Genomic DNA, 18,356 nt, shown 5'->3' with positions numbered 1-18,356 from the left:
TTTTAATTTAATTTATTTCAGTTGAACGATTCATTGAACTCAGCGCCATTGAAAACAGAGTGATCAATGGTCTGGCTCAAACACGTTATTCCACTAGGCTTTCATATTGCATGACCGTAGCCAGAATTTTGCTGCGGGGGGGGGGGTGTATTCTTAGTACTTCTGGGACCATCGAGCGCCGGAGTCGCGAATCTTCCGATTCCCCCGATTCCCCGACCCCCCTGGCTACGGGCATGTACTGATTGTAAATTTACAGATTTTCAAAAGTGCAGTCGTCTGTAAACGCCCACAGACAATGATCACATCCGCCATGGTCAGGTAATACAGGTTGTTTTAATTCAATTTATTTCAGTTGAACGATTCATTGAACTCAGGGTCATTGAGAACAGAGTGATCAATGATCTGGATCAAACACGTTATTCCACTAGGCTTTCATATTGCATGACCGTAGCCAGGATTTTGCTTGAGGAGGGGGGTCTTTTTAGTATTTGTGGGACCAACGAGCGCCGAAGTCGCGACTTGCCTAGGGGTCCGGGGGCATGCTCCCCCGGAAAAGATTTAAAATGTTTACCCTCTGAAACACTATTTGCTGCATTTTGACAGGCAAAATTTGCTGGCCAAGTTTAATGGAATTGCTATTAAGTTACACAAGCTTTTTGGCATAAGTCTTTGAGGGAGACTCCCCCGACACGTTTTCACCATGTCCGACACCAAAGGCGCGAGCACGCATTGCTATGCAGGTCTGGGAAATTTGCAATCTGGACCCTCTGAAACGTCATTTCATGCATTTTAAGGGGTAAATTTTGCTGTTAAACTAAGGTTAGATCAATGAATCTTTATTCGTGGGAAAGGTTTTGAGGGCGACTCTCCCACCACATCATGTTCACCAGGCCCGCCCCGAGGGCGCTAGTCGTCACAAGGGAGGTCCGGAAAATTTTTCAATTTTGCAAATCGGATGGCGAACGCCCGGTTTTCTTGCAAATATTGAATTTCTTTAAATGTGAGGGTAAGTCTGACATCGTGGCCCCTGTAGTAGTACGTAGGCTGGCACGTGACACGCTTTCTTTTTATTTGTCATTTCTAGTATGCCCGCGCATTCCATTAATTGGTTAAAAAGATTTCGACAATCCGACAACAAAAGAATAAACATGTATTGATCTCTTGCCCTTTTGCGATGAACGTTTTGTGTTACCTTGTCCGCGTGCAATAGGTTATGGGAAGTTCATTATCATTTATTCACTGACGATCGCACGAGTCTCGCTTATATGTGACAGGGACAGTTTTGGGGCGGAAAATACACAAGACCCTATGAAGATCTTAAAATTTGCCGACCTTCCAGCGATTGCGAAGTACGTCCAAAGATCGTACATAATCATTAATGTGACTGGGGTATAAGGAACAAAACAACGGAGACTTTGAAAATGAAACACTCGAGACGAAAAAGCTAGAGCGCAGGTCGAGTATTAAAAAATTCAAATTTTTTCTCCATACATAGTTTCGTTCACTACTTACTCTTTTCTTCTCTTCTCTTCCTCCGGAAGAACAACAACGCCGGTAGAACGCCGAGTAACACCAAGGCAGCGTCTGAGCCTCCCTCTTCTTTTCTACTGCTCAGCTGCGGAGGTTTTAGTTCTCGTAACTGAGTAGCCGTAGTTTTTTTGTTTGTTAATAACTTTAGTGTCGGACGGTGATCAAACTCAAAGGTATACGTCATTAAGCCTGTTACACAACATCACGTGCTACACAACATGACGTGTTACACAGCAGCAAAATAGATCAACCTATCGCGCTGAGGATCCGAAGTTGTTCTCTTGACAAATATGAAGATTGTTTTGTGATCAGAAAAGATACTGACACTCACGTTTAGCCCTACATTGTTTAGTAGAGTTTTAAGATGTATTCTGTATCCACTTAGTAGAGTTTTAAGATGTATTCGGTATCCACTCTGTTTTTTTTCGAGTTTATAGTTGACAATACAAAAGTCATTGTACTTTTTGCCGTGTCAGTAAAGCTTATCTCATATATGAAGTAGATGTCCAGGTGAAAAATACGGGCTGCTCTCTGTTGATTCTGAAAATCACGACCCTCTGGTCATCAACAAATGCGGCAGGAGGTGGTTGTGAATTTTGACATTTATTACAACGGTCACTTCCTGAGAATCCTTCATTATTACAACACAAGCTTCTAGAATTGTTCAACCCGTTGAATTCTGACCTCGACGGATAACGTCCAATTATAGGACTGAAGAAGCTTTTGCATTGTTAACGCATTAACGCACAGTTTTGTTAACTGGTATCCCAAATCCCACAAAGGTGCGGTTCAGCTGGATAACTTCGCATTATTGCTCCAGTCGGATAATTGCACGAAATACGCTGGCAAATAGGCTGTGCATTTAAACGGCTTCTTAACGTATTACGAAATGTACATAAGTCATTGTTCCCAAAATGCAGTGACCTGGCTCAAAGACGTTAATCCATCAGGCTTTCATATGACTGTAAATGTACAACTTTTCAGTCGCCTGTAAACGCCCACAGACACTGACTACAGCCACCATGGCGATCTTATGCAAGTTGCTTTTATTTATTGCAGTTCAATAGGTCATGAGATCTTCGCCTGAAAACAGAGTGGTCTCTTATCATGAGGAACAAAAACAATGGAGATTTTGAAAATAATACACTTCTAACGGAAAAGCTAGAACGCCTGTCAAATATTGAAAAAAAATTCAATATGCATATTTGTACTGGTATCAAGCGCTGATGGACAGTGTCAAGTTGTAAGGTACACACAATGATAGTAGAAAGAAAGAAAGAAAGTCTTTTCTTTCTCTCTCTGTAGTGTTAACTTTATATATGTATATGATAGCAGATTCTTACACAAAACTCATGTCTCTTTCTCTCTCTCTAGAGTATATATAGGCACTTTTTCGGTCTAATTTGTAAATAGGTGCGTTGAATGTAGTTTTTGACAGTATAAAGAACGGTATTTAGATATCAAGATCGCTTAACTCAATCATCTCTATGTTAGGAAGGTGGGTTGAGCGTGGGTTTGCTTTGGACGTACATGCACAATGACTCCTTGTACGCATATAGAAAATCTACGCTGGCCCACAACGTCATTTTGATTCACACTACATGTACATGCTCGTTTTCACTTCTTTGTGCATCTGTCTTTCTTCCTGCTTCGTCATGGGTGTTCTCAAATTGGGTGCTGGTTTCAGTCCACCCACGGAGGGTGTGGTAGGCACTGTCACCTAGGACGTCATCATCAGGTTTGACGTCATCAATGTTGTCTGCTTTCTCCGTCCACAGAAGCTGAGGATCGTCGAACGAGGCAGTGCCGCGTCCATCTTCAGTGTTTCTAAATATTTATAAGAGACACAATAGAATCTAGGAAACCCTCAAGAATGGCTCTACATCTATTGATATTGAAACCTGAATTCATGAAGACAAAAATGAATCAAAAGCATATATAATCAATAATATCATTATTCATTTCTTACTGGTCAAATACCGGGTTGCTGTAGACGTCAGTCGAAGAGCGGGGATGTTCTCTGAAAAAAATTGACAGCAAACAAATAATAATCTTTATTGAGACACGACAAAAGTGCAGCGACTTTCGTAAGGTCTACATGTATAACAGCTACATACAATTTAACACACATAACGTTATATGGATATCTAAAGGTATGAATAAATCAACATGCATAAAATGTGGGAATTTGCGTTGCGTGCGAAAACAAATACGCACTATTGTCTTGAATAGCGTACGTGTATTGTGCGAGACATTCGACGGTGATTGTTCTTAACCAAACGTATATTGTCGATGGGCCAGAGAAAAAAATCGGTACCTCCGGGGTGGCAAATTCTCCTTGTTATTTTTGAATAGTAGAAAGCCTGTGGCCTATATCTTTATGTGATAGCCATTCTGGTATGGTAGCTTTCTACCGGCTAACAGCCTTCAAACCTATCACCATCTAAATGATCTGGAAATTTCGTGTCTTAAACAACGGGTAGGGGCAAAAAATTAAACATTAATACTTTTCCATCAAAATTCACAGGCTAGTAGAACCGTGGCCGTCGAAAATCAAATCAAGTTAATTAATTACCGAAATTACGATGGATATCCTCATAGATCTACTAAAGATATGAACAAAAGATGCTTGGACAGAATTACGCTGTAACGTTACAGTACTGCAGCACAAGAAGGATTCTGTACTTTACTTTGTGTACAGATGACAAGTGAGCTGCACGGCAGTTTCTACATGCTATGGTCCAGTGGCGCAGTTACGGTCGATCACTCATATTCATGGCACGGCCGTTTGTTTAACAAATCATTATCAGTACAGGAGAAGTCACGTACAGGCATATATCTGTTGGATCTGGACATTCAGAACAAGGCAAGGAGCCAACTATGGTGCAAGTTCATTCAGTGTTTCGTATAGTGTCTCATTTATAACAAATGTAACTCTTTAGATAGCTTCTAATTCATTATCAGTATCTAAATATAACCAAGTATGATTAAGAAACTGTTTGAATGGTATGAGAAGTAGATCTTATCGAAACGTGTTGCTATCGCGTAGTAAAACCCGACACCCTGTGGCAGGATAGAGGCGTTGCTCCACCATTTGCATATATATTAGGAGAGTCTTGATAAACAAGGTATTCGACACTTCCCTTCTTTACCGTCCCCCCAGCACGGTCCGTACTGTGCTTATTCATGTAAACGTTATAAGATACAAGAACAGAACCGAGCGGTATGCAGGTCGCAAATGTTTATTATTTTGCCCCATGACCATGACCATGACCGTGGCAGTAAGCCTGTGCACAAATATTCATGGCATGAAGGTTTGTTTCACAGATCATTATCCGCTGTTGAATCGAAGAAGTCACGCACGTGCAGGCATATCTGTTACATCTGGACGCTAAAAGCCATGCTTTGGTGTCACGCATTGTATACTATCTCATTTAGAAGAAATAAAGACGATCACTTTTAAACATCTGCTACTTCATAATCAATATCATAGGCGTAACTAAGTATGATGAATACAGTGTTGGAATTGAATCAGAGGGAGATCTAATGGAAATGTGTTGCTATCGTGTATCAAAACTCGATACCCTATGACAGGCTGGAGGATTTGCATATAATAAAAATTTCGAGGTCATGTGCCATCATTATTGACGGATTTCGATCATATTTTGATATGCAGGGCATGATACGAACGGTAAGTCTATCTCATCAGGCAAGGCCACATAAGTAATGTGAATAAATGCACGATATTGGAAAATAAAGTATATGTTTTTGACGAAAAAATCAGAAATAATCCGATTTTAGGTGGTCTTAATTTTGTGTTGAATCATGATATCGAAAATTAATTGATATTTTATGATCCTTTTAGCTTAGCAGGTTCTCAGCCCAGAGTGTGAATTTTAATGGAAAAATATTTATGTTTAATTTTTGACCCCCCCCCCTTTGTTTAAGACACGAAATTTCCAGATCATTTAGATGGTGATAGGTTTGAAGGCTGATAGCCGGTAGAAAGCTACTATACCAGAAAGGCTATCACATCAAAATATATGATACAGGCCTTCTACTATTCAAAAATAACAAGGAGAATTTGCCACTTAGAGAGTACCGATATTTGAAATTTGGCGTTCTGGCCTATGGACTAACAGACCACGCAACATGGTCTATAATATATTCTTTATCAATGTTGCCCACATATGATCTTTTGGCGATGATTTCTTATCATGCATATGAAAAGATAACACGGCCCTCCGCTGTGTAATCAGTAATGCATTTTAACAAATGTAAAAGCAAATAAAATACCTTGCTTCCTCCACTGTCACTGTCCTGAAATATAAAACATATCAAGAGAGAGGGTCAACTAAAAAAATTCTTACCTCTGATTGAGACATACGAAAAGGTGCACAAAATGCTACATCGAAATACAATAACAATGCTTGGAAAATGGTATATACACGCATGTATCTTGAACAGTAAGCTGTAAATGCATTTAAGTTCGCGGGGATTTAATTTCGCGGTAGCAAGAAAAAGGACTTTTCGCGGTGGTTTTAAGTTCGCGGTAGCACCATGCACTGTTACAGTAGTCTCTTACTGCCATGGAAAAATGTTCGCGGTGGTTTAAAATTCGCGGTGAAGCGGCCACCGCGAAAACCGCAAACATTAATCCACCGCGAACGTTTACGCATTTACAGTAATATTTGTCTCCATACACCTGAGTATCGTTCACTACTTACTCTTTTCTTCTCTTCCTCCGGTAGACCAACAACGCGAATATCAGAACCCCAAGTAGCACCAACACAGAGATTGTGCCTCCTATAGCTGCGAAGGTTTGGGGTCTTGTAACCGAGTCGCCGTCGTCTTGTTGTTTGTCATTTCCTTTTCCTCTGCTTCCTAAATCCAATGTCATTGCATATTTTAAATTGTCATCATTTGTTGTTGTGCTTTGTCCAGTTGTATCCGACTTGTGAGGTAAAGCTGGCGAGGATAACGGCCTTGTACTGGCCGTTATTTGCTCCGGAGCGTCTGTAGCACTTGCAATTTGTATCGTTGCCTCAGTAGGAAGTTTGCTTGTGATAGATGTTGTGAACACTTGTGCTGGTGTTGCTGCAGTGTTCCCTGAAGTCGTTGACCGCACAGTCGATGTTCTTGGTTTGGTTATAGGATGAATAGTAGACGGAAACAGAGTTTTATTTTGAGTGACTGTAGCGTCAGGTCCAATTGTATTCGGGAGTGTTTTGGAAATACGGACTTCTGTTGTCTTAGTTGTGGTAGAGAGCGTGGAGGTTTTGGAATACAATTCACGTGTTCTCCAATATGTTGCTGTAAACAGTTTAGCCGTTGTAGCTACACTGGTGGTTTGTGCATGGATTAAGTCGTCAGAATTTGTCTTCGGTGAGACCGGTTCTGTTACAAAAGTGGAGATGAGAGGAAAGGATGAAGTATTCCTGGCGGTAGAGTCAGAGTTGAGTTTTATAGCATCTGTAATAGCTTCTGGAATTACGATTTGAGTTGTTGAACTTGAGATTTCGTTGGTAGTTTTCTGTGTCGGTGTCGTCATGTTTTCGTCAGATTCTCTTTCACTGGGTTTAGAAGTTGTCGGTATCGCAAATTGTGAGGCTGGCAGAGATTTAATGGTAGATGACGGTATAACGTAAGGAACGCTTGCCATCTTGCTTACTGTGTTGGAGCTTCCATGGTGGAGTTTACGCGTAGCTGTACCAATCCTGGCGGTGGTTGCAGTACTTGTCATGCTAATAGGGTTGACTACCGTACTACGTATAGTTTCCAAAGAGTCATCAGGTCCTATCATTTGAGTGACAGGCGTTGAAAATGCTTGAGCTGAAACTGGGGTTTTCATGGCCGTAGAGTCAGAGTTGAGTTGTGCAGCATCTGTAGTAGTTTGTGGTATTTCGATTTTATCTGTGGAACTGGAACTTTCGTCGAACGTTTCCTGCATCGTGGTGAAAAGTTTTATTTCACTGAATGGAGAACTTGGTATGGGAGGTCGCGAAGCGGCTAGCAAGTTATTGCTAGCTGACGGCATGAGATAAGAAACACCTGTTGTCTTGCGTGCTGTATAGGAGCTTCTTGGGTGAAGTTTACGTGTTGATGCGCCAATCCTGACGGTAGTTGCAGTACCTGTCATGCTCGCACTGTTGGTTCTCTTATCACTTGTTGAAAAAAAGCCAGGTTCTGGCATCTGAGTAGCCAGTGTTGTGAAAACTGTAGGGACTGGGGTTGGTCTTTTTCTGGATACAGAGGCAGCGTGTGAAGAATCAAGTGGCAGTTCAGTTTTACTTGCTGTAGTAAAAAGGTAAGACCGACTGGGGGTTGTTGATGTTGCCACAGTAAAGGGCTTGATTACCTTGGATATGGTAGAAGTTGATAACAAGTTAGTGGTAGATGCTTGCAATTGTGTAGTATCCATTTCTCTTGTTTGGGTAGAGGATAACACCGGAGTGGTTATGGTAGAACTAGGAATAGACATATCAATTTCAGTAGGGACCGGTACTGTCTGGCGGAGCAGTTTCAGGTCTGGATGTTTGTGGTACCGTAGAGGACAGTACAGGGCTGGGAAAACTAGTGGTATGTAGGGTAGAAACAGAGGCTGGCCTCCTGGCGGGAGAAGCTGGCATGGCAGTTGTGGCTGTGGTAGTAGAAGCATCAGAGGTTTTGGATTGTACCATGTCTGTATGGGGTGGCAATTTTGCATTGGTGGATGTCACCTTACCAATTGTGGACAACATAACGTCCGTGGTTTTGGTAACTTTTTTAGACACGCTTTCTGGAAAATTTGGAGTTGGAGTTGTAGGTGAGGTTGATGACAAGGAATCGTTGGTAGTTTGATGGTTTGTAGAACCTGTGTTGCTTGCCTTCGTTGCCTTGGTGACAGCATTATCGTTTGGTCGCCAGGAGCCCCCAACTTGAGTGGAGACAATTGAAGTCGAAGGAAGGTGTGAGGATGTTTGGGCTGATGTTTTAGTTGACCATTGAATCAGTGGTGTTCGCACTGTCGCAGTTCCTGAATCACAAACAAAGTATCGTAAGAGTCCCGCCAAACAAGGTTGGTTTTAGCGGTGAAATCACATGGCAGGGTATTGTCGCTCTCTTTGAGGAACCCCTCCCTTGAACTGTTCCAGACTCTTCTGTATCTTTGTTTTGAAATAGTGAGTGGCATAAAATATTTTAAAAAGTTTGTAGGGCAAAGTTTGGAGTACTCATTTTGATAACAAACATAAACGTAAACACTTACCGCCACACAAAGGAATAGTGCAGTACTCCCATTCTTTATCCGGGTCCACTGTGATACACCAAGGGCCGTTCGGATCTTCGTCCGGATTCCTGCAGAAACTGTTGTTTTCCAGTCCGGAATCTGGATAGTTTTCCGGCCCGTAGTCGTGGAGATGTGGCTCCTGGCTGTCCCAGGCTTGGCAGGTTAGTCCGGAACTGGTCTCGGCGATGGAGCCACGATATGAGGTACCGTCTCCTTCTAGACATGCTGCAAGTTTGGAGGGAAGAAAGTATGACTTAGTATTTGACAGATATAATCAAACCCACAAAAAGCAGTGTTTTCTCAAGCCTAGACATGAATAGATCTTACAGCTTTAGATATATTTGGTGACTTGCCAAGTCAAAACTATACAATCGCACACTGGAAGGATTGCCAGTATTCTACATCTTGTAAGTGCGGGCGCTGAAAAGTAGCAACCTCCGAATCCGTGGACGAATAAACAGCTATCTTTTGCCTGTAGTGGCTGTCATGGCGTCGGAGCAAACACCTTATTTGATCAGGTACGCCGGAACTGTAATTTTGATTCACAAACCGTCTTGTATACGTAATCACTAGGTTGACCTGGTTGAATGTGAAAACTTGTAAATGGGCGATAATCAAAACAATGGTCCATCTCACTACAAAGAAGATTCTGTTTGTTGGAGTATCCGACTTCCACTGTCATTTTAAAATCATAGTTCCATGTAAACAATGGGGGGTGACGGTACTTACGGCAGCCGCTGAGCTCGTCACTCCAGTCACCACAGTCATACCAGCCGTCGCACACGTAGTCCTGCGGGACACAGTCGCCGTTGGTGCAGTGGAACTGGTGTTGTGATGCGTACAGGCAGTGGAGGATGTTGGCTGGAACAGGTGAAGGTTTCCCATGAGAAGGGTAACGGTATCTATTTTATATGGCTCTATCCCCCTACTTGTTGTAGTATTGACATTTGAGCATAATCAAGATGAGGCCTAGGAAAGACATATTGTGTTTCCTTTTTCAGTCCTGAAAAATTAGGGTCAGTGAAGGATTATCTTTTTTTAAAGATTTTTTTTTTCGTTTTTAGACCTTGGCCAAAACATACATGCATGAGAAAATACATGAGGACACTTATATTTTCAATGTCAAACTTAGATTTTGTGCATAATGGTTAAACGTCTGTGGATACATTTATCCTTCAATAGATAGGACAAGCAGGCTTTTTACTTGAATAGGGGAAGCAAGCTGAATGAAAATTCTAACTGGAAACTATGTGATTACACTGCCCACCTAATAACTTATGAAGGTTAGATATCCAGGTAAACAAATACAATTCATCTCCTCAACTGGATATTAACGGAGATTTACTTCCGGATGTTTCGAGTGACACCCATCACTCTTCTTCAGCGTCACTAGAATGAACTGGCAAAATCCACTTACATCCCAGAGTAAATAGATACAACGTACGGGTGCATGACGGGACGGTGCAGTACTCCCAGTCCCTGCTAGGGTCCGTCGTCACGCACCAAAGGCCCATGGGATCTCCATCCGGGTTCCTACAGTAGTTCTCCTCCAGTCCGGCGTCTGGATAGTCCTCAGGGCGAAACCTGGGGATATTCAATATGATCACAATTACAGGTTGGAACAAAATAGATTTTAGAACACACTTTCCGTTCCGTTTCGTGTATCTGTTTTTGGTAACAATAATATATACGGTTTCTTTGAACAGCGATGAGTACTAAGGGATAAGACACGCATAGCACAACCAGCCGTCAAGTTGCAGCCGCCTGCTGTAGCATTTTCTGCGCTTGCACAGCTGTGTGGTCCAAGAGGATGTAACACTCGACGAAACGGTGTAATGTTAAATCAAGCAATGTGCCTGGACTCATCAATCTCCAAGTGTTGTTCAAAGCGATTTGATAAAATGACCCGTTTGTTATCATGGTTATTCCCGTTTAGGATAGACAAACGAAGTAGCCACCTCCATTTTGTTCAATGTCGCTTTAAACATTTACGCCTTGGATTGTGCATAAGAGATTTAATGTACACCTTTATTTCACATTTTTTGCCACATCGGGCTAAATACAGGTCACAACAAGACATGTTGAAGTAATACATTTAACAGATACAAGATACAACTAACATTAGATAAATTCCACTTCTCTTTTTTCAGTTCTGGTGCAGATGAAGGAACAGGTGTGTTGTATGATAGATGGGTTGTCTAGTATAAGACGTACCTATGAGAACGTGGGGCCTGGCTGCCCCAAGCCTGACATGTTAACCCTGATCCCGTCTCTGAGACTGTTCCGCGGTAGGAGGTGCCGTCACCTTCCAGACAGTATCTTCCTGTTAGGAAAATATATATAACCAGTGTTCAACAACAATACGTATTGTGTGTATTGTTAGTCTCTTAATTGTTGCTGGTTTTGGGAAAGCACCACATGCGGATACACAACATGCATGGTCGGATAAGAAGGTGTATTTTGCCTATGGATGGCGTTCAGCACCAAAGACAGACATGTTTCGTGTGTGAGTGGTGTTCAGCACCAAGGACAGGTTTGTTTTTTAAGTGGATGGTGTTCAGCACCAAGGATAGGCATGTTTTGCTGTGTGTGAATGATGTTCAGCACCAATCGAAGGCATATTTGGCTGTGTGCAGATGGTGTTCAGCACCAAGGGCAGGCATGTTTGGCTGTGTGTTGATGGTGTTCAGCACCAAGGGCAGGCATATTTGGCTGTGTGTGGATGGTGTTCAGCACAAAGGGCAGTCATGTTTGGCTGTGTGTGGATGATATATGCAGGAAAGGCATCGTTTTTGAAGAAACAACGCTAAATAAGCCATTTTGTTACTTCATGTCCATGTCTTTACAGCAACATTTATGGTCCATGAAAAAGTGTTGGGAAGCTAATCTGATAAAACCAGTGGCGGATGGTTGACTTAGTTTACAATGGATGCGGTGCCCTTTGGTAATTGACAATTCTTCCCTTGCGTGAGAGCCTCGCCGTCAGATTGTCGCTTCAATCTGGGTACTTACAAAAGCCCTAACGTGTGGTTATGGCGGCTGCGTCAACATTGCGTTTAGGGATTCTTGTGTTCCATGAAAAATGCCTTTAAGTCAGAATTTTTCACATTGACAGACACTGACATTATTAATCCAATCAAAGCAAGGACGTTGCATTATAATTGATCATTAATTGCTTGTAAAATCACAATGCTAACACGTATAGCAGTAAACAAATATACCGTTTGGTACAGACAAGAATTAATTCATTCCAAGATTAAGGCCTTAATGTTTAAAACTAATGTTCAAAATTGCATACTTTTAGAAGTTGTTACGGCATACGTGTTGTTACGTTTGTGCCTTAAATACCATACTTCTCTCTCCGTCTCTTTCTTTCTCAACTCCTATGCCCATTAAAACCTCTAGTTACAATTTTTTTCTCCCTTCCCACTCTCTCTCTTTCTCAACCCCTCTCTCTGTGCTTGAATCTGTGCCTGGTATCCTTAGTGTGTACTTACCACTGCCTTTACTGGCGAACAGAAGTGTAACCATAACCGCCAATGTAGCGTACCGGGCCATCGCCAGCCGAGTCCGCACTTCTTTACTTTAAAAAGCGTCAAATAGGTTAGTCCACACAATCCTTTCAGTAGTCCACACAATCCTTTCAGTATGAAATAATAATTAGTTAACAACTTTCATCATGTTTATGTCAACCTTTTATTCCATCCGAATAGTCTTTACCAGTAGGTCTAGCCCTTTGTAATAGCCAGACTGTCAGAGGCTAGTTGGGCAGCCCTGGCTGTGTACCATGATCAACTAAACCAGTGAATAGAAAAATTTACTTGTGGCTTCAAAACCCAGAGTGTTTGTAGTTTATCTATCAAAATCATCTTACAGATGATCAGAAAACGGATATTACTTTGTTATCAGCAATGATGCGTAAGAACCATTATAGTAATGATACCTATATTCGCAATAAGCTATTACAAGCTTCTGCTAAATAAACATTTGCTCTTTTTGTCACTACAGTAATACTATAAGATGTAATAACCATATAAACTAACCACTCTTTGAGTTATATCCGCAACGTATAGGAAAGAGTACATACGTGAAGTTCCTACCTTAGTGTGTTGGGCTGTTACACAGGAATGCGTGATACTGCCCTTCTGACTTAAACACCACATCTGTCGACGGTACCGCTGGGAATGTTCTTAAGAAACGATCTAATTTAGGACAAGCGTTCAACACGTAGCCTTATCAAATATTAATCCCTCTCTGACGTATCCACTCACTCCAAAACAAAAATCTTTTATTTCATGACGAACGTTTGACTCGATATGTTATCGATTTTAAGAATAGGAATGGCAGGTTTTGTAAATACACCTGCTTAGATCTTGGCAACTTTTTGTCTTTCTTCTGTTTTTCCTGTGGTAAAACGTCATCTACCAAGGTCAACACTGGATAAGCGACAGAGATAGATGATATGATTACACGAACACAGCGAAATGTGGGCCCCGGGCGCACGTACAGTCAGCTGAATATGTTTTGATTTTGCTATGTTTATTATAGACTCAAAGGCAAAACATTCACTTGACAACCATTAGAAATAGATAAAACATCTATTTACAACATCATCGGTTATTTTTAAACTCCTTGCTTATTTTTGGTCAGTACGTCATGATGAGAGCATCCATGATATATGGATACAGATACCGTTTTCATACGTGACCCAGTGTTAATGTATCAACATTTCCTCTTGTTAGGCCTTGTTAATTTGATTACATGGATGACATCCGCGTGCGCATCAATTTTCGGCTGTTTGTAAGAAGAAAAAAGTTTTCTACCATAGGCCACAGCAAGTAAATTTTATGGATGACATCCGCGCGCGCATTGATTTTCACCTTATTTCAGAAAAAAAAAAACAAGATTTCCTTTCTTCTTCAGGGATGGCCAACATGACGATAAAGTACCAAAATGAGCAAATATGTTGTATTGTAGCTTAATAATTGTACTTGTAGAAGTGACACTTGCGAGGTACTCAGGACTGTAGTTGTAATAGTTAATTGTAAAAGTGACACCAATATGGAAGCCATGAGTGTGGTTACCAACTTTGTTGGTGATGCCAGTCTGCCACACTAGTGTCACTTTTACCACACCAGTACATGTCTTGAATTCAGGAATGAATGCCTTGTTGGCTCTGATACCATGTTTTGTCCCCTTGATTCTTGTTACAACATTCATCACACCTTTATGGTGCCTAGTTTGGGAAATGAAGCCATCTTGTTTTTTTTCACCCGTCTTGTTTTTTTTCGCCCTATCGCATTATTTTTGCAGTCTGCAGAGGATGTCATCCATAAAATTTACTTGCTGTGGCAATACTGTAAATCGTACATCGTAGGTCGACAAATCATACGGTCATAGCGGAAAATATACACTAATGTCAGAGAATGCAAAAGTAAATTACAAAGTCAAAGAAGAAGATATGAAAGTACAAAATCTGTGTGTTCAGTCATTTGTTCAACTTTCCTGATCATTTATATTTCGTAATAAAGGCCTTTTTGGCCAAAGTTTTTTATTCGCACGCTCGCGTCAGTTTTCGTGTTCACAGAGGATGTCATCCATATAATAAAATGAACATGGTCTTTTGGCTGTCTAATCTACTTCAACTCCACAGGGAAAGGGCAAGTAAGGACAGAACATAAAGGAAAATTATCACTTTATTGTCATACTCATGGACTGAGCCAGTACATAGAAAACAGAGATATTCTATTTCGACGTATTCTGCAATATGAACAGCTCACGCGAGGGAGCGCTCATGATATTTGACCCCGATTCAACCATGATAGAACGTCATTTACATCATGTTAGATTAAATTTACGTCTGCGGGCACGTCAACAACCTCACTTGGGAATTCATGTCACAGTAATGAAAAGTACATCAATAAAAAAGTCTTTATTGTAGACATGATATTTGCTGGCTGCTTTGTTGACGTCATCATGGCGGCATGGAATCACTTGTTTTACCCTGTAAAAAAAACACAAGAAACATACCTGATCACTTCCTGCACTCACTACTATATCAGAAGATCTAGAAAACCTATCAAAGACTTTGAGAATAGTAGGGGAGACCTGGGTTACTTTGCATAATTCATGTGGACATCGCATGCTTATGTCTTCTTTCCGACCGCTCGAAGACCAAACGAAGAGATCTTTATTAAATATACAACAAAGCCCTTATGCCCCGGTCACATTATCCACGATCTTCGGGCGTATCGATGGAAGATCGGCTATATTTAAGATCGACTGAGGGTTGCGCGTATTTTTCACCTGAAAACCATCCCTGTCACATACAAGTCATCCTTTGTACCTTGTACAATTGTTGTGAAATAAAGTTATTATTATAAGCGAGGCTCGGGCGATTGCCGCAGAATCGTCGTCCGATCGATATTCGCCAAATGTGACAGGGGTATTACAGCGACTTTTGAGATCGTAAGGTGTACCACAACCATAAGCAAACACTGGCACTGTTTAGTAAACTTACCGATCCAACGACACTCTATCTACTCATTGAAGCATATTGTGCTTTATAGTTATATATAGGGAGAAAGTCATCTTTTACTTTTACTACAATGATAAATAGCTTTACCTGAAGATATTATTGTTATGATATCTCCTCCTCCTCTGAGATGGTGGAGGGTGTAGGTAACCACTGCCGCTGGTAGATAGGAGTGGCCTCCCACGGCCACAGGGTCACCTGGTCTTCACTGGTCCATTTCACGTCGTCTGTGAGGGATGAACCGGGATGTTATCTTCGCATGATAAGACTGTTTTGAGTATGCCAAACTAGTAGACTGACGATCGCATAGAAAATGCTTTGAAATGTCAAAGAATGCAGTGCTATAGGATGAATTAGCTACTTCTTTACGTCATATGTTTTATACGGAAACGAAACACTGGGTTTACCTGTGTTTACGATGTCCTTGGGCCAAAGGTAAATGGGATCTTCGTAGATAATGTTTTCTGTTGACGAAAAATGGCATACTTAGTGAAGATAACACATTATCATATGTAAACATAACGTGGTGACGGAGCGAATCTTCTGTGAGGTGTTGAGGAAAGATTTGTGTACTATCAAAGTGACACATGACACTAACCATGCTATTTGATGAAGAACCCATTTGCAGCTTATCCACATATAAGGTCACAGTGCGCTCTAGAACTGCACTTCTCTGGCATGGATTTAAATCTGCATATGTGAATGGTTGTTTAAAAGACTAGTACTGTTACGTGCCGCATATACCAGTAGTGAAACATAGATAGTAAAGCATACTACATACCTTTTGCAAAACCCGCATTGGTATAAACATGTGCCCTGAAGACAAAAGAATGAAACATTAAGATTAACGTATGCATGCAAGAAAGTTGAATTATGTCATTCAAATTATTGCAGATTCCAGAGTTATAAATGCTAAACTAGTCTCTTTTTGTTTACATTCTTGTAGTGAAACCACAAGTTGACACGATAACACAACTAAGGTTCATATGTACCTTTTGACCATTGTCCTCCGCCAACACACCCAGCCCAGCATAGCTGCCGCGAGAAGCAGTGTGGCACCGCCGGCGGCGCCCCCGATGGCGATGTACATGTGAACTGGGGTGTCCTCCTCAACCCTTCTCGCCACGGTCCCTATGGGCGCTGGGAACGTCATCACTTCACACCCCTTTTTAGTCTGAGGGGCGTCTACGTCCGCCAGTTTGATTCTGGATGTGGTCTGTGTCGTTGTCCTCACTTCTGCGTTGATGATTGTTGAAGTTGTGGCTGTTTCTGATTTTCTGGACTCTGTGGTAAATCTTGCCGTTGATTCCCTACTAAGTACCGTCGTGTGGTTGTGTTTGTTGAAGTGGGTGTTGGTGTGTGGGCGAGCGACAGTTGGAGGGTTTGTAAGAATGTCTGTTTCTGTTTCTACAACTATCGTGGCAGGTTCGTCCTCATGTGTTGGTGTCGTACTTTCTGTCCTTGTTCTAGGAGACACAGTGGCTGGTAAAAGAGTAGATGTGGGAATTTCCGTTCTAGATAAATTGTGCGACGAGTTTTGCTGTTCATGTCGGTATGTCGGTGTAACCGTTATGTGTTGTGATGTTAAACGAGTATTTGCTGTGTCCAGTGTTGAAACCTGTGTGGAGGCGAGGTTGTCTGAATTTACCTCTGAAGTCGGTGCACTTGTGGTGGCGGTGGAGGATATCGCTAAATTTCTTTTTGTGTATTGCCAAGAGGACATAGTTTTCAGTAAAGTATTTTTCGTGCCTGTTGTGATAGGAATTTGTGTAAAGGCCGGGCTGTTTGAATACTGTAATGTGTTCCCCGGTACGGTTATAGCACTAGCGAATGATTTAGTTTGTGACAGCGACCCTGTTGTTCTGGTACTGTCAGTGTGTGGACCCTTTGTGCGTGTGCCAAACACCATTGACGTATTGGAAGAATCGGTTTTTCTAGACGTAACCATTGGTAATGTTGCTGTGGTTGTTGGCGGCGTTGTCATAGGTGATGTAGCAGAATGATCGTCCGTCGTTACTGTTGTCATGAATGTCGTCGAACTATAGCTTTTTGTCTGATTCTCTGTCGTTAATACCGCCGTGTCATTTTGATAACCATAAGGTGTAGTAGTTCCGTTCGCATGTTTGACTGAAAATGTGATATCAGAACTTGTGGCCGTATTTCTCGATATGGGCAATGTGGTCAAGTGAAGACTTTCTGTAACTCTGACTGTCGATGACGGAAAAGACTTGTTTAACTCTACGGGTGCACGTGTAGACTTTGATACAGGGGTCGTGATTGTTGTTTTAGGCGTCGTGATGTTATGATCTGTTCTTGTAAGTAGATCAATATGAGATGTTAACGTGCCTGTTGTTGTTACGGGTGTTGTAGTGGATGCATGGGACATGTACTGAGTTCCTACGGGCTTTAGTGTTGGTGGCGTGGTAATGTAGCTCACGGATGTGGATATACCTGTTTTGGAAGAGCGTATCTGTATCGTTATCTTCTCTTGATGATGAGAATGTATTTAATATCAACGCTGTAGCTGTCTGATGCTCTGTGCAGTGTTTCTGTTGGTCACAGTGGACGTTGTCAAGGACAATGTGGTGTCGCGCTTGTCAAACGATGTCATGTTAGTATTGGCAGTCATCAGTCGTGTGTAAGTGAGAGGTGGAGAAGAAACGTCTCTTTTGACGGTGGCGTTTGCAGTTACTAAATCATCTGTTTGATCTGTCGCCGTAAATGTTATGTTGAAGGGTGGATCGGAGTAATGTGTTGTATTTGGGAGAGTTGTAGATGTAAAGGTGCTCCGTGTCGTTGATAATGAAACAGCTGGACCTGTTGCTACTGATGAATGAACAGGTGTGTGAGTATCTGGTGATGTAGTCGTTGATGGCATAGAAGCATGATCAGCCACTGTAGCTGCAGATGGTGACAATGTGTCTTGTATTGTGAGACCTGCGGTTACTGCCGTTGATGATGTACTGCTATCGGAAGATGATGGTGGTAATGATGATGATGATGGAGATGGTGATGATGATGTGA

The 18,356-nt window shown here is 41.7% G+C and overlaps 3 protein-coding genes and 1 long non-coding RNA gene across 4 annotated transcripts in view; all 4 read right to left on the bottom strand.

Moving 5' to 3' along the window:
• Positions 1-2,901: 2,901 nt before the first annotated feature.
• LOC118432387 lies at positions 2,902-5,883 on the bottom strand. The gene is made up of 3 exons (XR_004833076.1): positions 5,827-5,883; positions 3,500-3,550; positions 2,902-3,357 (listed from the first exon to the last, which is right to left on the bottom strand). It is a non-coding gene; the product is annotated as an uncharacterized LOC118432387 (long non-coding RNA).
• A 1,934-nt stretch (positions 5,884-7,817) lies between these two features.
• On the bottom strand, positions 7,818-12,328 carry LOC118432260 (plasminogen-like). Its single transcript, XM_035843796.1, has 6 exons — positions 12,295-12,328; positions 11,012-11,120; positions 10,242-10,381; positions 9,527-9,658; positions 8,777-9,022; positions 7,818-7,888 (listed from the first exon to the last, which is right to left on the bottom strand). The coding sequence occupies exons 1-6, from the start codon at positions 12,326-12,328 to the stop codon at positions 7,818-7,820; spliced, it is 732 nt and encodes a 243-aa protein (XP_035699689.1).
• A 2,147-nt stretch (positions 12,329-14,475) lies between these two features.
• LOC118431240 (mucin-5AC-like) lies at positions 14,476-17,838 on the bottom strand. Its single transcript, XM_035842342.1, has 5 exons — positions 16,325-17,838; positions 16,114-16,148; positions 15,740-15,796; positions 15,423-15,559; positions 14,476-14,801 (listed from the first exon to the last, which is right to left on the bottom strand). The coding sequence occupies exons 1-4, from the start codon at positions 17,716-17,718 to the stop codon at positions 15,438-15,440; spliced, it is 1,608 nt and encodes a 535-aa protein (XP_035698235.1). The 5' UTR covers positions 17,719-17,838; the 3' UTR covers positions 14,476-14,801; positions 15,423-15,437.
• Positions 17,811-18,356, bottom strand: part of LOC118432251 (mucin-5AC-like) — a gene marked incomplete at its 5' end in the record, with an annotated part of 2,942 nt that continues 2,396 nt past the window's right edge. Inside the window, 1 exon segment of the mRNA XM_035843780.1 lies at positions 17,811-17,881. Coding sequence (XP_035699673.1) covers positions 17,811-17,881 — 71 coding nt within the window.

This window comes from Branchiostoma floridae, chromosome 15 (assembly GCF_000003815.2).
Source record: "Branchiostoma floridae strain S238N-H82 chromosome 15, Bfl_VNyyK, whole genome shotgun sequence".
Lineage (NCBI taxonomy): Eukaryota > Metazoa > Chordata > Leptocardii > Amphioxiformes > Branchiostomatidae > Branchiostoma > Branchiostoma floridae.
Note: the sequence above shows the minus strand (reverse complement) of the source record. Positions and strands in the feature narration are given on the sequence as shown.

What these genes read in the sequence shown, in the direction of transcription:
- LOC118431240 (XM_035842342.1), bottom strand. Translation starts at nt 17,718, where the DNA reads ATGTCCCATGCATCCACTACAACACCCGTAACAACAACAGGCACGTTA. An exon ending in CAATGCGGGTTTTGCAAAAG is followed by an intron (nt 15,797 to 16,113) that starts GTATGTAGTATG and finishes TTTCGTCAACAG; the next exon opens with AAAACATTATCTACGAAGAT. An exon ending in CAAGGACATCGTAAACACAG is followed by an intron (nt 15,560 to 15,739) that starts GTAAACCCAGTG and finishes CATCCCTCACAG; the next exon opens with ACGACGTGAAATGGACCAGT.
- LOC118432260 (XM_035843796.1), bottom strand. Translation starts at nt 12,328, where the DNA reads ATGGTTACACTTCTGTTCGCCAGTAAAGGCAGTG. An exon ending in CACCGTCCCGTCATGCACCC is followed by an intron (nt 9,659 to 10,241) that starts GTACGTTGTATC and finishes CACCTGTTCCAG; the next exon opens with CCAACATCCTCCACTGCCTG. An exon ending in CACTATTCCTTTGTGTGGCG is followed by an intron (nt 7,889 to 8,776) that starts GTAAGTGTTTAC and finishes ACCATATCCAAG; the next exon opens with GTAATCAAGCCCTTTACTGT.